Source organism: Lycium barbarum, chromosome 1 (assembly GCF_019175385.1).
Source record: "Lycium barbarum isolate Lr01 chromosome 1, ASM1917538v2, whole genome shotgun sequence".
NCBI lineage: Eukaryota > Viridiplantae > Streptophyta > Magnoliopsida > Solanales > Solanaceae > Lycium > Lycium barbarum.
In genome coordinates, this window is record NC_083337.1 from 3,230,029 (window position 1) to 3,250,446 (window position 20,418).

Here is a 20,418-nt window from a genome sequence, read left to right on the forward strand (position 1 = left end):
TCTATTAAAAAAAACTTTTTTTACTACACAGGAGGAGGGAAAGGGAATAAGAACCATAGAGGAAATTAATGATATTTTTCAAAATTAAAAGTATAGTGAAATATATGAAATTGCAATTGTATTGAAAAATATTATCCAAATCAAACTTGTCGAAAATTTATCCTGTGGAACATAAATGTTATCGGAATCTATAATTGTATGCTTGAAATCTTTTTGGTGACACACCACACGGCTAAGCGCACAGATAATTTTGGGATCACCGTTTTAGTGTCATACCCGGAGGGCATAAAAATTTGCAAGTCTATCACTTTAAAACATGTGGCGTCTAACCAAATGTCCAAAGCTTCATATGGTTGAAATTCAATCATTTTTCGCTTTAGTTCAGAGACATATCAACCCTTTCTGACTGAAGTTCAAACATATATAGTTGAAGTACAAACATTTTTGCTCGAAGTTCATGTATACAGTACATATGACTGAATTCAACCATTTCTACCACAAGTGCCAGAAATACACCACATGCCTTAAGTTGTTTAGAAGTGGAAGACGTGCAAAAGAAATAAAAAAATGGATACAGATTAAATGACAGTATGCAAATAAGGTATCCGTGAACTTTTTACCATACTACACTGTTGTCTAGAAAAATAACATTGATCCATGTTGAAAGTACTTAATCGTAGTAAACAATATTATTAACGATGGTTGAATGTTATCAGTATTATTTGTCTTTCTTTCTAGTACAAAAGATTCTTTCACAAGTTACAGAAATTTGTAATTACATCCCACCAAACAAGATACAAGCTTAATGTTCTAGTACAAACACTTGTGGGTTTCAGTGAGTCCATGGTGATTTGGACTCAAAGACTCCACAAACATGAAGGCTCACAGACTTGTGCCCAATTTAAATCATGCAAACTGTATACAACCATTATACAAATAGTTTAAAGCTATTCATTTTCGGGGGGTCGCTGGATAACAGGAGATTGAAGATGAGCCCAAACCGTGGCAACATCCACTGATGTCAACTCTCTTCATCTATAATCTTTGGGGCAGGCAATTGGCCAATGCTTTGCAGTTCACTTGCCATCTACAGAGAGCTCAAGGTGGGACGTGGAGTGAAAAGGTAAACCTCCTCAAAACTCCCCCTACATTACACGGGCACGAGAATCTTGAATTTTGTTCAGCTAATTCTCAAGAATCTCAACCAGTAAGAGGGTACTGTGGACTTACCGAACCTTCCCAGCATAAGAGGGACTGTAGTTGTAGATGAGGTGATCAAGCAATTTGCTATTCACTGGCTTATTAGAAGATTTTCTAGCTTCGCTGCAATTTACAAAGAAACAAAAACAAAGAAATAGAAGAGGCAAAAGAGTAATTAGAAATTTGACAGGTTCTGGGATAACTTTGGCTCACTTCCTACTGCAGACAGAGCGTGAAAGAACTGAGAAATGAGCTAATAATTTTGGATTAACATAAATGGGTGTTCTTGTGCTTCTCCGTCATTTTCTTAAATCAAGTTATAAAACAGTAAAACAGTCGTCACCGGAGACGAAGAGAGAGAGAATTTCAAAAGCTTGCACCAAAAGTAAGATTTCAAGCCAACTTATTTCAAATTACCTGCAAAGTTCATATATCTACACTGACAAAAGAGGTTGTCCGACAGTTCCAGTTTCCCTTCTCAGCCAAAAAAAAAAAAAAAAAAAAAAAAGAAGGAACAAAAAAACAGTTTCCCTACTTTCCTAACATAAATCTAGCACAACATGGGATGATCACCTTATAACTTCCCTTCAGAAAAGCATGAGTTTTATGCAAAATTTATTGCAGTTTCATTTTGTAAACAAATCGATATCACAAATCATTTTCCAAATTAAATGTGAACATCAAGTACTTGAAATTGGAAAGCATTCTCCTGCCTTCCTATTGTGTGCTGGGTCTGAACTAATTCCAAGATCCCCCACCCCTACGGGACAAGAACACTGTGAAGAAAAGGTTAACACCTGACAAAATAGTTGGCAACATGTTGAGTTACTTGGACTGCATCCTCCGTATGTGGAATCTGTGATGAGCCCCACTCAAAAACATTTTTCTGCAATGACATGAGGAACTAATGCAGTTAAATTTCAAACTTCGGATGGAAAATGGCGTCAAATAGTTTGAATTCTCACATTAAGTTCAACCATTCCCTTCAAGGAAATAGCTAGGCAAGCATGTAAAAAATTTGTATCACTACTCCTCACTTAATAGAACCTTATAAGTCATGTAATCATTCCTATGGTCATCCCCAATTAGACATGGGAGAATACATATTGTTGGCAATACCGTTTCAGATACAAAATTCTAAATCATGCTTTCTCTGAAAAGAAGAAGCGTGATTTAAATTTTAAGTCATGCTTGTCTGACAGAAAACTACCCCTAACCTTACAGAGCAAACTGTAATAAGATATTTAAATAATAGGTAAAAGCAACAAATCCGAGAAAATGACAAAAATGGTCCTTTATGTTTGAGGGTAGGTACAAAATAGTCTCTCAACAGTTTTGGTCCTTCAAGTTGGCCAAAAGTTTAACACTTTTAGTCGCCGTCAAATATTTACCGAATTCTGTCTGTTGGATTTCACGGAAACAATGGAAGAAAAGGTTTAAACACCAAGAAAGTCCCACCAAATCCTAAAATATGCAACACAAAAAACTACACTAGACACTAAAAAGATATAAAAAAAAATATAGCAGAAATTATACCTAAAAAACTACACCAGACTCTAGAAATAAAGTAAAAATAGCAAAAACTACAAAAATTGTACCACTAAATGTATAGTTCCCGTCAAATCTACCAGACAAAGTTCAGTAAATATTTGACGCAGACTAAAAGTGTTAACTTTTGGCAAACTTAAAGGACTAAAATTGTTAAGTGCATACTTAAGGGACTATTTTGAATCTCCCCCAAACATAAAGGACCATTTTTGTATTTCTCCAACAAATCCCCACACACACACAAAACAAAACAAAACAAAAAAAAAAAAAAAAAAACTGCAGCACATAAGATATGCATGCCACCTGATATGTGGTCAGATCTAAGCACTACTTTCTCTGTATTTCAGACAACAACTAAATCCTGTTTGTCTCAAATAGAAATACAGACCAGATAACAGTATATAAAGACAGTACCTCTGGGTGCCACTGGAGTGCAGTTATGGGATAGCGTTGTGCTTGAACACTGGAGACATAAACCTGAATCAATATTTTAAACAAATCAGAAACAAAAAAGTTAAAACTAGATTTATACTAGACTCCATACAATTTGATGAGATTCTCACAGATATCTCAGAGGGGGTAAAGGGATAAAACAAGTCCTGTACCTTGTTTTTCTTATCAACACTAGTCGTCAATATCCTGAAAAAGCTACACAAATCTTTATTTGCTTGAAGCCTTTCTGGTGATATACCAAACTGTAGCATGAGGAAACAATTATTCAGCCTCATCACAGCATTCCAAAAGTGCCAAGTAAGGTCCTAGGATAAATATAGACAAAAACTGAAAGCCAATGATAATATCTAGCATGCATAGATTCCATTCTAAGATTAGCATGAATCATTCGTTTGAAACTGTTTTCTCCCCATCATTGCACTAATACATAGGCTTTTTATGCTGTGATCATATTAGACATAATACTTTTACTATAGAGTACCATTCAGGAGCAATCATGATCTCAGAAAGTACAAGGAGTATGATCGTGAAGTCATCACAATCTCCACTGGGAAAAGAGAAAAAAACAGTAAATCTTGTACTGACCACAAATAATCTACAGAAATGGAAGTGCGACAAAAGGAAAAGAAAAAACTATCGTGTGAAACGCACACGATGATTTTGCATCACAATGCAATGTGTACTCATCTTCTTTAGCAGCACAGGGGGAAACCTGCAGGAAACAGATGATAGCCAATTGTCAAAATTAGAATTACCATAGGCCCCTTCACACATTGTAAAACTGTTGACATAGTTGTCAAATAATATAAATGTTCATATTACATGAGTAACCATATGCATTGCTTAATTTATTGCAAATGTGGGTTGTCACAGTTCAATCAGAATATCAGCAGAAAAAAAAAAAAAGAGACAATGCCTTCGCAGTTTCCACTATGCTCATAACCTATTGTACATGAACTCGGTTATGGATACGTATCCTATACGGGTGGATTTAAGCATCCAGTATTATTACATGCAATTTCTTGCTAGTCTCTAGTGTATTTTCATACCTCACTAAGTGTTCACATGCATGTCACACCAGTTCAAAACTGGTTCTCCAGTTATCATAGTTTACAAAATCAGTTCCTTTTTAATCAGTCTTACAATCAAAACAGTCATTTCAGAATCACAGGTGCAAGAGATATTGACACTTATAGCAAATTAGATTGCAATACCAGGTCTTAATCTTGGCTGTTTCAAATACCCACACTTTCTTATTATGTGATAATTAATACCACAAGTAAAAAAGGATTATACAAACCCTTCGAATTTTCAAAATCTGAAACACACATACACTATTTATTATTTTCTGTCAATCAGGCACCTGAACTTGAAGTTTCTTTTAAAATCTAGCCATTAAAGCCTTTAAAATAATGGAATGAAAACGGAGGAGGAAATAAGAGAAGAAAGAAAGAGGGAAAAAGAAAATAAAAGGCGACATGAAAAGGAAATTTATACCTTCCAAAAACTGTTCCTTCAAGTTTTATATTTTCTACAAATTGTACTGTAGACGCTTGATGCGACGCACTGAATTCCTCAAGAATGTTATTGTCCTATTACATCCAAAGAACATGTTAGAATCAACTCACGAGAACAGAAGAAAATACGAGTGAAGCATTGATACAGTGAATTAGAACTCACTACACAAATTTAAACCAGAAAGAAATAGCAAATATAATGTCCAAGTGACCAAAATATATTATTCAATATCGATTACTGATCTTATCTGCAATAACATCTTACTCCTCATCAAGATATGATCCAACACCCTTTTCTTTCTTCTACCTCAAAAGTCAAAACTGCCCTTGGAATCTTACCCAAAATTACTACTGTAGAATAATCGACTAAACTCGCATACATACCACAAACAACGAGCATCTTTATAACCTATTCATAGAGATATTTGAGTTTCCGGATAAAGAAAGCACAAGTATTAGGAGCTTAAATGTTATCCAAAATGCATAAGCTCTTTCTGGCTTCCCATAAAAATCGTATACCTCATTTAAGTTTGTTCTCTAGTCCAGATAATTTCACATCAAGTGTCTATAGCACAAATCAAATTGTGTGAAAAAGTTCTGAGTTCTCAATTTAAGTGCCTTCTGATACACTTAAAAGTACCAACTCTATCTTCCTATTCACCTTCATTACCTTGGAGATGATCATTGTCAAAAGTTCAAAACCCAAGCAGATGGCAAGAAGAGGGAAATGCTCACCCGCATCGTTATTCTCCAAAACTTTCTGCAATATCAGGAAAAAGCTTACAATCATTGTACAACAATGTTGATAACAAACTCCTCCAAAGTGAACAAGAACAACCCTCCTTGAATACAGGGGATTTTTCAAGTGAAGAAAAAATGCAGCAGCAGTGACATGATTAGAGGCAAGTGTACAAGCAGCAGATAAGTTACCTTGAATATCCCTTTAACAACGTCAAAGTAGAGACCCTCCTTGGCCCGCCCTCCAGTGAAGATAATTCCATTTACTAGATTAAGTTTCTGCACAGACATTGAATTAATATATGCCACACTGCAAATGTGAAGATGACAGCTAATAGCATGCTTTGTCAAGTCTTTGTGATAACATATTGGTCTTTAGATATCTTCAGGCTAATATGTACACAATCATCATTTAATATAAGCAATAATACGTTAATGATGGTGATGAATTGGAAGGAAAGCAAAGGGATTCTTGTTATTTCCAAAAACAAGAAAGAGCTAAAATTAAAGCTAAAATTAACGGCAGCTTTTGAACGCATGTATGCTGAACTAGAAGAGAAAGGAGGGGACCAGAAATTGTTCAGGCTAGCCAAGGCGAGGGAGAGAAAGGCACGTGATGTGGATCAAGTAAAGTGCATCAAGGACGAGCATGGCAAAGTATTGGTAGAGGAGACTCTCATTAGACGGAGATGGCAGTCATACTTCTGCAAACTCTTGAATGAAGAAGGGGACAGAGACATTGTGTTGGGAGAATTAGAACATACAGGAAGGCGTCACGATTTTGGGTATTGCAGGAGTATTAAGGTTGACGAGGTTAAGGGTGTTGTTCGTAGGATGCGCAGGGGAAGAGCGACCGAACCTGACGAGATTCCTGGGGAATTCTGGAAGAGCGTGGGCACGGCAGGTTTGAAGTGGCTGACTAGGTTGTTTAATGTCATCTTTAAGACAACATTGATGCCCGAAGAATGGAGGGCGAGTGTAATGATCCCTCTATACAAGAATAAGGGAGATATCCAGAGTTGCAACAACTATAGAGGTATCAAGCTGCTAAGCCATACTATGAAAGTGTGGGAAAGGGTGGTGGAGATGAGGGTGAGGAGAGATGTGTCTATTTCAGAGAACCAGTTCGGATTCATGCCGGGACGCTCAACTACAGAAGCCATCCATCTTGTGAGAAGGTTGGTGGAGCAGTATAGGGAGAGGAAGAAGGACTTACACATGGTATTCATCGACCTAGAAAAGGCTTATGACAAAGTTCCAAGACAGATCCTATGGAAATGCTTGGAGGCTAAAAGTGTACCTGTGGCGTACATTAGGGTGATCAAGGACATGTATGAGGGAGCCAAAACCAGGGTAAGGACAGTAGGAGACTCAGAGCACTTTCCAGTTGTGATGGGGTTGCATCAAGGATCAGCTCTTAGTCCGTTTTTATTTGCCTTGGTGATGGATGAATTGACACGGCAAATTCAAGGTGAGGTGCCATGGTGTATGTTGTTCGCGAACGATATAGTACTGATCGACGAGACTCGTAGCGGAGTTAACGCTAAGCTGGAGAGTTGGACACATACTCCGGAGTCTAAAGGGTTTAGGACCAAGACAGAGTACTTGGAGTGTAAGTTCAGTGAAGCACCTCAGGAGGCTGGCTTGGAAGTGAGACTTGGTACCTAGGCCGTCCAGAAGATAAGTAATTTCAAGTACCTTGGGTCTATTCTGCAAAGCTGCGGGGAGATTGACGATGATGTCACACATCGTATTGGGGCAGGGTGGATGAAATGGAGGCTTGCTTCCGGAGTGCTATGTGACAAGAAGGTGCCACCAAAACTTAAGGGCAAGTTCTACAAAGTGGTGGTTAGACCGACTATGTTGTATGGGGCGGAGTGTTGGCCGGTTAAGATCTCCCACGTGCAAAAGATGAAAGTTGCCGAGATGAGAATGTTAAGATGGATGTGTGGCCACACCAGGAGTGACAGGATTAGGAATGAGCATATTCGGGATAAGGTGGGGGTGGCCTCGGTGGAAGATAAGATGCGAGAAGCGAGATTGAGATGGTTTGGGCATGTGAAGAGGAGAGACACAGATGCCCCAGTGCGGAGGTGTGAGAGGTTGGCCATGGATGGTTTCAGACAAGGTAGGGGTAGACCGAAGAAGTATTGGGGAGAGGTAATTAGACACGACATGGCGCAACTACAGCTTACCGAGGACATGACCTTAGATAGGAGGGTTTGGAGGACCCAAATTAGGGTAGAAGGCTAGTAGATAGTCTCGTTTTCCGTTCTTATTAGTAGTCGCATTATCGCAATATAATTTCTTCTGCTCAGATTTCTGCTATTATCTGTTATTTCTTGTGCTTTGATTAGCCTGTGTTATCTGTGTCGCTTGCATTATTTCATTTCATATCGCTTTGATTTTCTTAACCTTATCTGACTTCTTTTATACTTTTATTGAGCCGAGGATCTTTCGAAAACAGCCGTCCTACCTTGGTAGGAGTAAGGTCTGCAGACACTCTACCCTTCCCAGATCCCACGATGTGGGATTTCACTGGGTTGTTGTTGTTGTTGAAGTGTGGAGAAATGGACTTTGGGCCTAACTCGACAGCAAAAGCTAGCTCATAAGGGGATGATTCTTTTCTCTCAACCAATGTGGGACTTAACACTCCACCGCACGCCTTGGAGGGGACAACTAGAGCGTCGATAACATAACACGGAGATCTAACATTGAGAACTATAACATAGAGATCAATGGGTTTGACTTGATACCATGTGAAGAAGTGGATCTTGGGCCTAACACAACCCCAAACACAGCCTCATGAGTGGGGGGGGGGGGTTTGAAGAAGTGGATCTTGGGCCTAACACTACCTCATGAGCGTGGGGGGGGGGGGGGGGGGGGGGGTCCCAAGACCATATAAGGAGGATCACAACCCATTCGAGATCATGAGATAGTCACACACTTCAACATGGTATGAGAACAAACAAATGTCCTAGATTCGAGTCTTACAACCACCAAAAATAAAAAAATCAACGTGTTTGGGCTATAACAATGAGTCAAGCTCGCACGTGAGGGACATGTTGAAGCCATAATGAAGTAAATAAATCTGTGTTCTCTATAACAGTTTAAGCTTGCTTTTAGATAAGATGGTGACACACTTCAATGATAAGGAGCTAAGTAGTTTTAGAAATTTGTGAGAAGGTCAATTAGTCAATCTAATCAACTATGCTTCAAACCCAAATGAGTTGACATCAGATATACAAATGCTCTGTATCCATGCACTCTACCAGACCAGTTTCATACTACAGCAGACGTGGACGTTCAGATGCTTGATCAATTAGAATATTTTATTCAGTTGCAGCCCTTTTTCTTTTTTATTTATACGGTAGAAGTGTCCCGGCCAACTAGTGCACCAAGTGAGAATGAATTCCATATAGAAGAGGTCAAGATCAGACCCCCAAATGGAATGTTTAACCATTTATTCTGGATCAACCAAATTAGCACAGAATTTGTAACCTGAAAAAACCATGGGAACCATGACTTATTTGAATAACCCCATTACCTCCATCTTTGCACAAGTAGAAGAACTATCTCCACCAAGACTTAGGCAAATGGAATAAAATTCTTTTTATTTATCCATAAACTTGTGAAAACATCATTGAATTATGGCTTAACTAGATCAATCCAGAAAATGCTTTTCTAGAACAACTAAGGAAAACCAAATCAAAAGGGATGACAAGTAATATTTACTTGACCTAACATCCAGAAGCCTCAGTATATACAAGGGGAATAATTCTAGCACCAGTCAGTTCCGCAAACTTAAATTGTTAACATAGATGTTTAATCAGGGTCTAAGATTCTTTCTGTTCTTCAATTCTTTTAGGGATTTCTACCATTCTATGTTTATTAATTCGGCAGCCTGGTGCACTAAGCTCCCGCTATGCGCCGGGTCCGGATAAGCACCAGACCACATGGGCCTATTGTACGCAGCCTTACCCTGCATTTCTGCAAGAGGTTGTTTCCTTATTAATTAGTTTATTATTTATTATTCTGCTACGTGTATTCCTAATCATATCACTTTGTCTCAATCTCAAACAAGTTAAACCAGCTCCGTGAATACTTTGCATCCATAACTTCCATTCAGACCCTTTTCGTACTACATGCGGATGTTCAAGCAGTTCATCATAGTTACACTAATTTTACTTGGCTGCAACTTCCTTATTTAACACTAGACATGTATAAAGACCAATCAGTCAATCAATCAACTACTCCTAAATCCCAAACTTGTTGCGATCAATTACACAAATAACTCTGTTCCAATTCCCTCTCTTCCAACCCATTTCATACCAGATGCCGATGCATAAAAATCAATTTTCCAAAACACTGAATGAAGCTGAATTAAAGGAAGTACATATTTACTTGATTGAGAATTTCAGGAGGCTCGGAATATATAAGTAGAGTGACTCTAGCACCAGCTATTTCTGCAAATTTGTTGTGATCAACTATATGAATCCTCTGTATCTATTCCCTATATTCCGACCCAATTTATATTAGACACCGATGTACAAATATCGATTTTCCAACATACTAAGTAAAGCTGAATTATAGGGAGAAAGTATAAAATAATTACTTAACTGAAAATTCGAGGCTCTGTATATACAAGCGGAATGACTCTAGCACCAGCCATTTCATACTAGATGCGAAAGTTCACAGTTCATCATAGTAGTATATTATTTTTACTTGGCTGCAACTTCCTTATTTAACAGTAGACTTGTGAAATGAACAATAAGTCAATCAATCAACTACTTCTAAATCCCTAAACGTGTTGTGATCAGCTACATAAATCCTCTGTACCAATTCCCTCAATTCAGACCCAGTTTCATACTAGATGCCGATGTATAAAATAACTTTGCCAAAAACACTAACAAACGCTAAATTAGAGGATGTATAGTATTTACTTGATTGAGAATTTCACGAGGCTCAGTATATACGAGAGGAATAACTCTAGCACCAGCCATTTCAACAAACTTAACATAAGATGCAGCAATGTAAGAGACATCACTGGCGTTATTGAGGCGGCCTGAAGCTCCATCACCGGGATGACTAACAATTCCGATGACCGGCCGATAATTAAGCGAAGAATCAGTTGCAGGACAGGTAGGGAAATTCAATTGGGATTCGATGAGTTGGGATTTTGCAATAGTAGCCATTAATTGGATGAGAATTGTGAAAAAGGAAACTCAAAAACAGGTCCCCATTTGGATTGGTACAGTATGATGAAAGATGAAATTGGAGGAAAATTGGTTTTTGAGTATTGAATAGGAAAGTTAGTTAGGATTACAGAATCTACGTTAACCACCTAACTACCTACCCACCCCCCAACCCCCCACCCACCGGCCAACCCCAACCCTCAAACCCCCCACCTCGACCCCCACCCACCCCGCCACCAGACCTGCCATCACCCCAACTCTACCCCTCCCCCACCCCCCCAAACCACCAAAAGTTGCACTCTATATTCAAAAACCTCATAGAGCCCGTTTGGATTGGCTTATAAGTTGCTTATAAGCTGTTTTCAGTTTTTTTGAGTGTTTGGCTGGCCAGCTTAAAGTCATTTTGTGCTTAAAATAAGTTCAAAAAAATAATTGGGCCCATTTGACTTAGCTTATCTAAAGCAGCTTATAAGCTGAAAACAGCTTATAAGCCAAAAAAATAAGTTAGACTACCCAACTTATTTTTTTTAGCTTATAAGTTGTTTGCAGCTTATAGGCATAAACCCATCCAAACAGGCTCATAGTGTTGCTTTGAATATGCAAATGCTCTTAAAAATGACATTTTCCAACTTCCTACCAAACACGAGAAAATGAGTAGAAAAATCACTTATTCTCCTTAAAAAATATTTTCCTGGAAAACATTTTCCGTCATATCAAACACACCAGCTCCACCCTGATTCAGACCCATTTCATACTAGATGCTAAAATCGAATTTCCAACAACACTAAGTAAAGCTGAATTAAAGGAAGAGGAAGTATAATATTACTTGATTGAGAATTTCAGGAGACTCAGTATATATAAGAGGAATAACTCTAGCACCAGCCATTTCAGCTAACTTAACATAAGAAGCAGCTATGTAAGAGACATCACTGGCATTATTGAGACGGCCTGAAGCTCCATCACCAGGATGACTAACAATTCCAATGACCGGACGATAATTAAGTGTAGGATCAGTTCCAGGACAGATGGGCTGGGGTTTTACAGTAGTAGCCATTAATTGGATGAGAATAGTGAAAAAGAGAATACAAAAATAAGTCCCCATTTGGATTGATGAAATTGGAGGAGAATTGATTTTTTCTCCTCCAGTTGAAATCTGGTCCTTTGAGTATTGGATAGGAAAGTTAGGATGATAAAATACTACTATTAAAATCTGATAAAATGACAAAAAAGGGGCCGCGTGATACACGGAATAAGTTATTCCGGGATTATAGTCTTGAAATTAAAGTTTTCAGAATTAATTTATTTCATTTGAGAGATGGGATAAAGCACTATCAAGTTTGATGAGATAAAATGGGTTATTCAAGATTGAGTCTTGCATAAAGTTTATATTTTGTTTGGTTGAAGGTATAAATTTATCCCTTCAACCAAATAAAGTATAAATTTTATCCCAGATAAACTACTTTGGCTTGAACGTCAGCTATAAGTGCATGAAGTTCGGATAAAAATGATTGAAGTAAGGAAAAAATATTGAAATTCTCAAGCAAAAAAGGGTGGAAGTCAAATAAAAGTGGCTTAACTTCAACTATGTGTGCTCGAAGTAGGATAAATATGACGGAACTTCAAATTGAAGTTCAAGGAAAAATAACTCAAATAGTTCAAACAGAAATGGCTGAACTATATGTGCCTAAATTTCAATCATATGAAAACTTCAGATATTTTGTGTATGGAGTAGACTTTATTAAGATCAACTTTAACATCGTCCGAAATAGGTGCACGTACAAAAAAATTAAAAGCAGGCATAAGTTAAACGACAGTGTTAAAATTGATTATTTGTGAACTTTACCCCATTAATACAGATCAGTTACAAAATTCTCAGCCCAACTCAGTCGTATTTAATTGCAGGACTTCCCTTCAAATAGGTTGGTCTTTAATTTTTATCCTTTAAAACTGAACTTATAGACATAAGTTGTTTAAGATAATATGATTATGATTCTAAGAAATTTAGTGCAATTTGCAGGATTGTCTTTCGCCGGGGGTGGTCTTTAATTTTTTGTCCTTAAATTGGTGGTCTTTAATTTTTGTCCTCTGTCTTTGTAAATTCTGCTTTAAGGCCTTAAGCCAAAATTTGCAAAACTGGCCATGCAAATTCTGCGTTGAGGCAGTCGCATGGCTAATTTTACAAATTCTGCCTTGCAAAGGCAGAATACAAAAATTAAAAATCATTAATTTGAGGGATAAAATTTAAAGACCACCAATTTGAAGGACAAAAATTAAAGACCATCCCAAATGAAGAACAATCCGCGCAAAAAGACGAAAAATTTAGGAATTTTTACTCATTGTAGCTTCTTTTAAGACCTAATTATTAATATTACTATCCTTTTATTTAATTATATTTAATAACTAATTAACTTTTCTAAATTACAAATGGTAGCTATATCAAAAAATACATACCCAAACACATATATCTTTCTTTTTTCTCAATCACTACCCATTTCAGATTTTTCATTTCTCAAAACACTAAAAAATCTCTCTCCCCTTCTCTCAACCACCACCACCATAGCAGCACCGCCCCCCTCTCTCTTCTCCCTCTCCCTCTATGCTCACCCTTCTCTCTCTTCTCCGTCTCCCTCTGTGCTCACCCCTCTCTCTCTCTTTTCACTCTGCAGATCTGGCCGTGTGCATTGTTGGTGGCGGCGGTGATGGACTGATTTTGAGATGACGGCGGAGAAGATGACATAGAGGTGGAGAGATTAGGGTTTTGGTGGTGATGAAAAGATTAGGGTTTTTTGGTGGTGGTGGTGTCTCGGATTTGGGTTTTTGGTGGTGGTAGTGTCTCAGATTAGGATTTTGGTGGTGTTGGAGAGATTAGGGTTTTTTAGTGGTGGTAGTGTCTCAGATCTGGCCATGTGTATTTGTTAAAAGCCAAATACAAATACATTCAAAAATCTACATCTCACAAATACATTATTTTGAATGTATTTGTCTTTGTATTTTTGAGTGCATTTTTTAGTGTATTTTGTTAATAGCCAAACACATTATTTTTTTGAATGTATTTGTCATATATTTGAATTTTTTGATCTTGTATCTGAATGTATATGTTGAAATCCATTCAAATACATGAAAATTTGAATATATTTAGCTTCGTAGTAGTTGGAATGTACACAATGTATTTGAAATACATCAAAAAAAGCCACTGAAATACATAAAAAAAAATCAGTAAAATACATAAAAAAAATTCACTGAAATACATAAAAACAAAGACACGGAAATACATTATGGCAAAAAAAAAAAATCACTAAAATACATCAAAAAAATATATATTAATATCTAATTTAATAGCTCCACCATTAAAGGCTAAAATCAAGGATCATATATTTTTTTTTATCTTGTTCTCATGTATTTGTTGGCAACAAATACACGCGAAAACATACACTATTTTGCCAAAATATAGCTACAAATAGTAATATTTAAAAGGATACCTATAAATGGTAGAAAGCTACAATAAGATAGTCATTTGAGTAAGTTTGTTAAAAATTTATGTCCCATGAAACAAAAATTAAATACCAGCCCAAAATAGAACAGAAGTGCAAATGACCCGGAATTTAGCCCAATAAGGAACCCGATTCACTTTTATTTTTGGCCCAACACAATATAAATTACAGTCATCACCCTTAGATGCATTGCTGCAAAACCCCTAAAACCCCTCTAATGGCATCCCTCAATACACTCATCCAAAATCCATTCACCAAATAACCAAAAAAAAAAAAAAACCACCAATGATACACCTAAAAAAAATTCAATCTTTACATTTTCTAACAAATTTTCAACTCCATAAACTTGCCTTAAACCCAATAATATCATCAACATGCTTAAACTCTTCAACCCCATATCAAATTACACAATTTTCATCATCTTTTTTAAGACCCTTTTCAGTTTCAACTCAGTTACAAAAAGAACCAACAAGTTCAGAAAAGAAAAAAACAAAGAAACCATTGAGTATTTTCTTTCAAGAATCTGTTGGTCTATTAGAAAAATCTGAACAATCAGAAAGTGAGGATGAAACTGACAATGAAAGTGAAAACAAGGGACTAAAGTGTAGATTAAGCAAGTTAGAGGATGAAGTTAGGATTTTGCAAGAAAAGAGAAAAAATGAAAAGGATAATAGGAAAAATGGGGTGTTGGAAAATGAGGTAAAGAGTAAAAAATTACATGAATTATTTGTAAATGAGGTGAAATCAAGAAAGTCAACGCCGTTGACTATGGATGATCATACAGTGTACAAAGAGTTATCACCTGATATGGTTATGTTTGTGAAGCATTTATATAAAGAAGGGTATTTTAAAGATTCAAACTTTTTGCCTAGGAAGAAGTTTGATATTACTTGCTTTGAGAATAGTTATGGTCGCGATTTTGTGAAGTATGCAGCTGAGCAGTTTGGTAGAGATCACCAGGAGATTGCTAAGTAAGGATCAAATTTTAGTTACATTTGCCCGTTTTCGTATTGATTGCGATTAGTTTTGTGTGTGTTATGTTTATTATTTAAGTTTAGCATAGTCTAATTTGTGTTTTTGTTGATCTGCCAAAATCTGCTGACAATGATAATTTAGATAGAATTCAGTATGCTAATTATTGGAAAAAAATGAAAGTATATGATAATGGAGAAGAGGAAAAATGAAAAGTGTAATTGTAAGGAGAAGGCTAGAAATGGTAATGGGGTGTTGGAGGGAAAGAGTACATGGACTGTTTGTGAATGAGCCGTTGACTATGGAGGATCATACGGTTTGCAAAGAGCTTTCACCTGATATGGTGATGTTTGTGACACATTTATATAAAGAAGGGTATTTTAAAGATTCAAACTTTTTCCCTAGGAAGAAGTTTGATATTACTTGCTTTGAGAATAGTTATGGTCGCGATTTTGTGAAGTATGCAGCTGAACAGTTTGGTAGAGATCACCAGGAGATTGCTAAGTAAGGATCAAATTTTAGTTATATTCGCGCATTTTCATATTGATTGCTATTAGTTTTTTGTGTGTGATGTTTATTGGTTGAGGTTTATTAGTCTAATTTGTGTTTCGTTGGTCTGCCAAAATCTTTCGATAATGATAATTTAGATAGAATTCAGTATGCTAATTATTGGAAAAAAATGAAAGTATATGATAATGGAGAAGAGGAAAAATGAAAAGTGTAATTGTAAGGAGGAGGCTAGAAATGGTAATGGGGTGTTGGAGGGAAAGAGTACATGAACTGTTTGTGAATGAGCCGTTGACTATGGAGGATCATACGGTGTACAAAGAGCTTTCACCTGATATGGTGATGTTTGTGACACATTTATATAAAGAAGGGTATTTTAAAGATTCAAACTTTTTGCCTAGGAAGAAGTTTGATATTACTTGCTTTGAGAATAGTTATGGTCGCGATTTTGTTAAGTATGCAGCTGAGCAGTTTGGTAGAGATCACCAGGAGATTGCTAAGTAAGGATCAAATTTTAGTTACATTTGCCCGTTTACGTATTGATTGCGATTAGTTTTGTGTGTGTTATGTTTATTATTTAAGTTTAGCATAGTCTAATTTGTGTTTTGTTGATCTGCCAAAATCTGCCGACAATGATAATTTAGATAGAATTCAGTATGCTAATTATTGGAAAAAAATGAAAGTATATGATAATGGAGAAGAGGAAAAATGAAAAGTGTAATTGTAAGGAGGAGGCTAGAAATGGTAATGGGGTGTTGGAGGGAAAGAGTACATGAACTGTTTGTGAATGAGCCGTTGACTATGGAGGATCATACTGTGTACAAAGAGCTTTCACCTGATATGGTGATGTTTGTGACACATTTATATAAAGAAGGGTATTTTAAAGATTCAAACTTTTTGCCTAGAAAGAAGTTTGATATTACTTGCTTTGAGAATAGCTATGCTCGCGATTTTGTTAAGTATGCAGCTGAGCAGTTTGGTAGAGATTGCTAAGTAAGGATCAAATTTTAGTTATATTTGCGCATTTTCATATTGATTGCTATTAGTTTTTTGTGTGTTATGTTTATTGGTTGAGGTTTATTAGTCTAATTTGTGTTTTGTTGGTCTGCCAAAATCTTTCGATAATGACATTTTTGATAGAATTCAGTATGCTAAATTTTTTTGTTGATAAAGTAATCAAATGTCAATAGTAAAGCATCAAGAAGATGCAAGGTTACAGGTGGGCAAAAGAAGCTGCTTAAAACAAAACAGGAAGCAAACTTAGACTAAAACCTTTAAAACAGCCAAAAGGAATCCTGCCTATTGTACTAAGCTAAGCTAAAGACAGGGAACTAACAAAATCCAAAAACGTATCCACACTGTTTACAGGGGTAAGAAAATGCCAACTAAATAAGCACTCTAAATATCTAGCCTTGAGAGTACTAATAGGAGTTGAGATTCCATCAAAGCATCTGCTATTTCTCTCCCTCCAGAGACACCAAAAAATAACTGTAGGGATCATTCTCCAAATTCTTTGGATGGTTTTTCCAACTCTCCACAGTGACCAGCTTGCATAGGCATCTTTCATTGATAAGGGCATTACCCAGTGAAGCCCAGTTAAGGAGTAGAACAAATGCCAAAGGTCAGCTGCTGCAGGACAGTGTAAAAAATAGATGGTTTACCGTTTCATTGTCCTGCCCACATATGAAACATCTATTGATAAGAATTATTCCTTTCTTCTTGAGATTGTCCTGTGTTAGGCAGGATTCTCTAAAAGTAGTCCAAGTGAAGCAGGATACTTTGAGAGGCTGCCTAGTTCTCCAGACATGTTTCCAAGGCCATTCCTCAAGAATGCCATTTTGAGAGCTCCAGTAGTTATAACTCTCCTTTACAGTGTAAATTCCATCCTTTGCTTTGCCCCAAAAGAATTCTGTCTGTATCTTCATCCACCATATGCCTGCCCTCCAATGTTGCTAGAAGATTGCTACAGTTCAGTATGCTAATTATTGAAAAACATAAAGTATTTGTCTCTTCTAATAGTAAGGAGGAGGCTAGAAATGGTAATGGGGTGTCGGAAAATGAGGGAAAGAGCCAGAAATTACATGAATTTTTTATGAATGAGGAGGATAATAAGAGGGTAAAATCAAGAAAGTCAACGCCGTTGACTATGGATGATCATACAGTGTTCAAAGAGCTTTCACCTGATATGGTGATGTTTGTGATACATTTAAATAAAGAAGGGTATTTTAAAGATTCAAACTTTTTGCCTAGGAAGAAGTTTGATATTACTTGCTTTGAGCCTTATGCAAACATAGAAGCTAATAGTTTTGGAACTGATAATGTACATGATAATGGAGAAAAGGAAAAATGAAAAAGCTAATATTTGGGAGGAGGTTAGAATTGGTACTGGGTTGTCGGAAAATGAGGGAAAGAGTAAGAAATGAGGAAAGAGTAAAAATTTACATGAATTGCTTGTGAATGAGGAGGATAATAAGAGGGTAAATCAAGAAAGTCAGCAGCATTGACTATGGAGGATCATACGTTGTACAAAGAGCTTTCACCTGATATGGTAATGTTTGTTACACATTTATACAATGAAGCGCTTTAAAGATTCAAACTTTTTGCCTAGGAAGAAGTTTGACATTACTTGTCGAATCGCCGATGATGTGAGCGTATGTTACTGACGAAACACTATGGTCATTTTTTGGGGGGTTCAAACTCGAAACGGAAAAGGGCTAAAATACCCCCCTAACGTTATGAAAATGACTCACATATACCCTATGTTAACCTTTTAGTCTAAAAATACCCTTAACGTTTTTTTGGGCTCAAACATACCCCTCAAACTTACGGACCAGCCTGGGTCAAATTTGGTCTTTAGAATAGCCATGTGTCATTTTCTAAGCTTGTCACATTTTTAATTCAGGATTAAATTAAAACCCAACCCGCCTGAAAAGTTTTCTTTTAAAAAAATTAAACTGGGATACAATTTCCCCCCTCAAAGCATCCGTTGTTTACCTAGAAACTTATTAGAGGTGATAGGCGATTTAGGGCTAAACTTTTGTGCTTCGTTAAGTTTAAACACTTTGTTTATTCAGCTCCTTAATCTATTAAACTTGGTTGTTCAGATGGTTGTCTGGCAGTGACTTGAAAAAGGTGGCCCTTTTTGGTTGCCCTTCTATCGCAAAGAAGACTGTTTTTTCTGCTAAGAGGTTGCGTGCATATTTCAGAATTCAAGAAGATAATGTGAGTCTCTTTTGCTCTTAGGACACTTACCGGTTTGGCCAAGCTTCTAAAATCAACTTATCTTGAAAAGTGTTTTTATCAAAAGTGCTTTTCAAAAGAGTATTTTGGTGAGAAGTAGTTTGTGTTTGGCTAATTAATTTGACAAACACTTCTGAGCAACAATTAGTGTCTGGTAAGCTTTTAAAAGTGCTTCTAAGTATATTTTCTCAAAAGTGCTTTCCAAAAAGGTACTTTTGGAGAGAAGCTACATTTTGCAGCTTCTCAAAAACAACTTTTGTTCCTACTCAAAAGCACTTTCTCTTCTCTTAAAGCTTGGCCAAACACGTCAGTTTAAAAAAAGCACTTATATCTGGGGAAAAACACTTTTGACCTTGGAGAAAGTTGACCAAACAGGCTAAACTTCCCTTCTCTGCTCCCTAAGATCAAACAAGATGCTGAATCCTCTTTTTCTGAGGACATTCTCAAATTTCCTCCCCCCTTCTTCCCTATTCCTCTCATTATCTGAAATGTTATGTGTTCACTTCAGGTATGCAGCAAATGTGCCTTAAAAGCGTCATGCAAGTTTGTGAATCAGAGTGTTTGGAACCGCGATATGAACAATTTACAGTTGCCTGTAGTAATGCGGGTTATTACTCTGTACGCGCTGGAATCAGTTCCTCCCCAGTTAGTAATACCAGATGAAATAAAGACTTCGGTCAATCGATTGCTGATGGACATTTTGAGACTTAGTCAAACTGTGTGTTAATGCTTCTTCAGTATCAAACAAGTAGATCAGCATACAGGTAGATTGCTATATACTGACACGATCTTTTTTTGTTTCTTTTTTGATAACCGTGGTGTCTATGTCAGCCTGCGCACACCTTGACTAATTTCACAAGGCACCTTCTACCTCCCACCAGTACAGGTGCCGGGTATGCTGATACGATCTTGCTAATTCTATACCTGGTTGCACTATATTTTGTCGTGCTTATTCCACGACTAGTGCCTATGTTAATATGAATTTATGTGCCAAGATGGGTAGTCGGGTTGAATCTCTGGATAAGTGGTGGAATCTTAGTTGGTGGAGGTGGCTGAAGTCAAGTGTTTGTTTCTTATAAGAAATCTGTAAATGCCTCCTTCAGAACATATTTTTTCTTGATCCAAGGACAGACATATTTAACAAGATTTCATTCAACTTTTGCAGAAGATATATGATGACTTTAAACCGATAAACAAAGTGTAGTAAAGTCAAATATTTGCGTTAGCAGAAAATATATCGAAAATTTTCTCCATGAATGTACGATATATGAAAAATACGTGTCATGTGTTTATTGGATTAAGAAAACATCGGATGAAAGTAAGTTCTCATTTTCTCCATAAATCAGTATCTGCAACCTTTTTGAATTTGTCATTTGCTCATTTTTCTACTATTTCATTGGTTTCAATTTACGTGTATTACTTTTTTATTTTTAAGTTTTTAATTCCAATATCTTCATTTTACTCTTAACAACTCTCTCTATAAGAATGACATGATATATTTAAATAAAGCCGCAAGATTTATACACACATTTAGTTTAAGAATACTAATATAATCTC

At 36.6% G+C, this 20,418-nt stretch overlaps 2 protein-coding genes across 5 annotated transcripts; one reads left to right on the forward strand and one right to left on the reverse strand.

Annotated features, from left to right (window-relative positions):
• Positions 1-660: 660 nt before the first annotated feature.
• LOC132629167 (gamma-glutamyl hydrolase 2-like) lies at positions 661-11,834 on the reverse strand. The gene is made up of 10 exons (XM_060344898.1): positions 11,478-11,834; positions 5,649-5,735; positions 5,389-5,478; positions 4,699-4,793; positions 3,853-3,913; positions 3,354-3,443; positions 3,163-3,225; positions 1,998-2,086; positions 1,231-1,323; positions 661-1,145 (listed from the first exon to the last, which is right to left on the reverse strand). Exons 1-10 carry the CDS (start codon positions 11,751-11,753, stop codon positions 1,088-1,090), a joined length of 1,002 nt encoding a protein of 333 aa, XP_060200881.1. The 5' UTR covers positions 11,754-11,834; the 3' UTR covers positions 661-1,087.
• Positions 11,835-14,293: 2,459 nt separating this feature from the next.
• On the forward strand, positions 14,294-20,179 carry LOC132629184 (uncharacterized). 4 transcript variants are annotated; one of them, XM_060344915.1, is made up of 4 exons: positions 14,294-15,113; positions 18,726-18,843; positions 19,370-19,625; positions 19,693-20,179. In XM_060344915.1, the coding sequence occupies exons 1-3, from the start codon at positions 14,428-14,430 to the stop codon at positions 19,586-19,588; spliced, it is 1,023 nt and encodes a 340-aa protein (XP_060200898.1). In that variant the 5' UTR covers positions 14,294-14,427; the 3' UTR covers positions 19,589-19,625; positions 19,693-20,179. The 4 variants fall into 4 exon arrangements, with proteins under 4 accessions (XP_060200898.1, XP_060200893.1, XP_060200907.1 ...); XM_060344910.1 differs by having other exon boundaries at positions 14,297-15,113; positions 19,370-20,179; XM_060344924.1 differs by lacking the exon at positions 14,294-15,113 and adding an exon at positions 15,146-15,618 and having other exon boundaries at positions 19,370-20,179.
• The last annotated feature ends 239 nt before the right edge of the window (positions 20,180-20,418 follow it).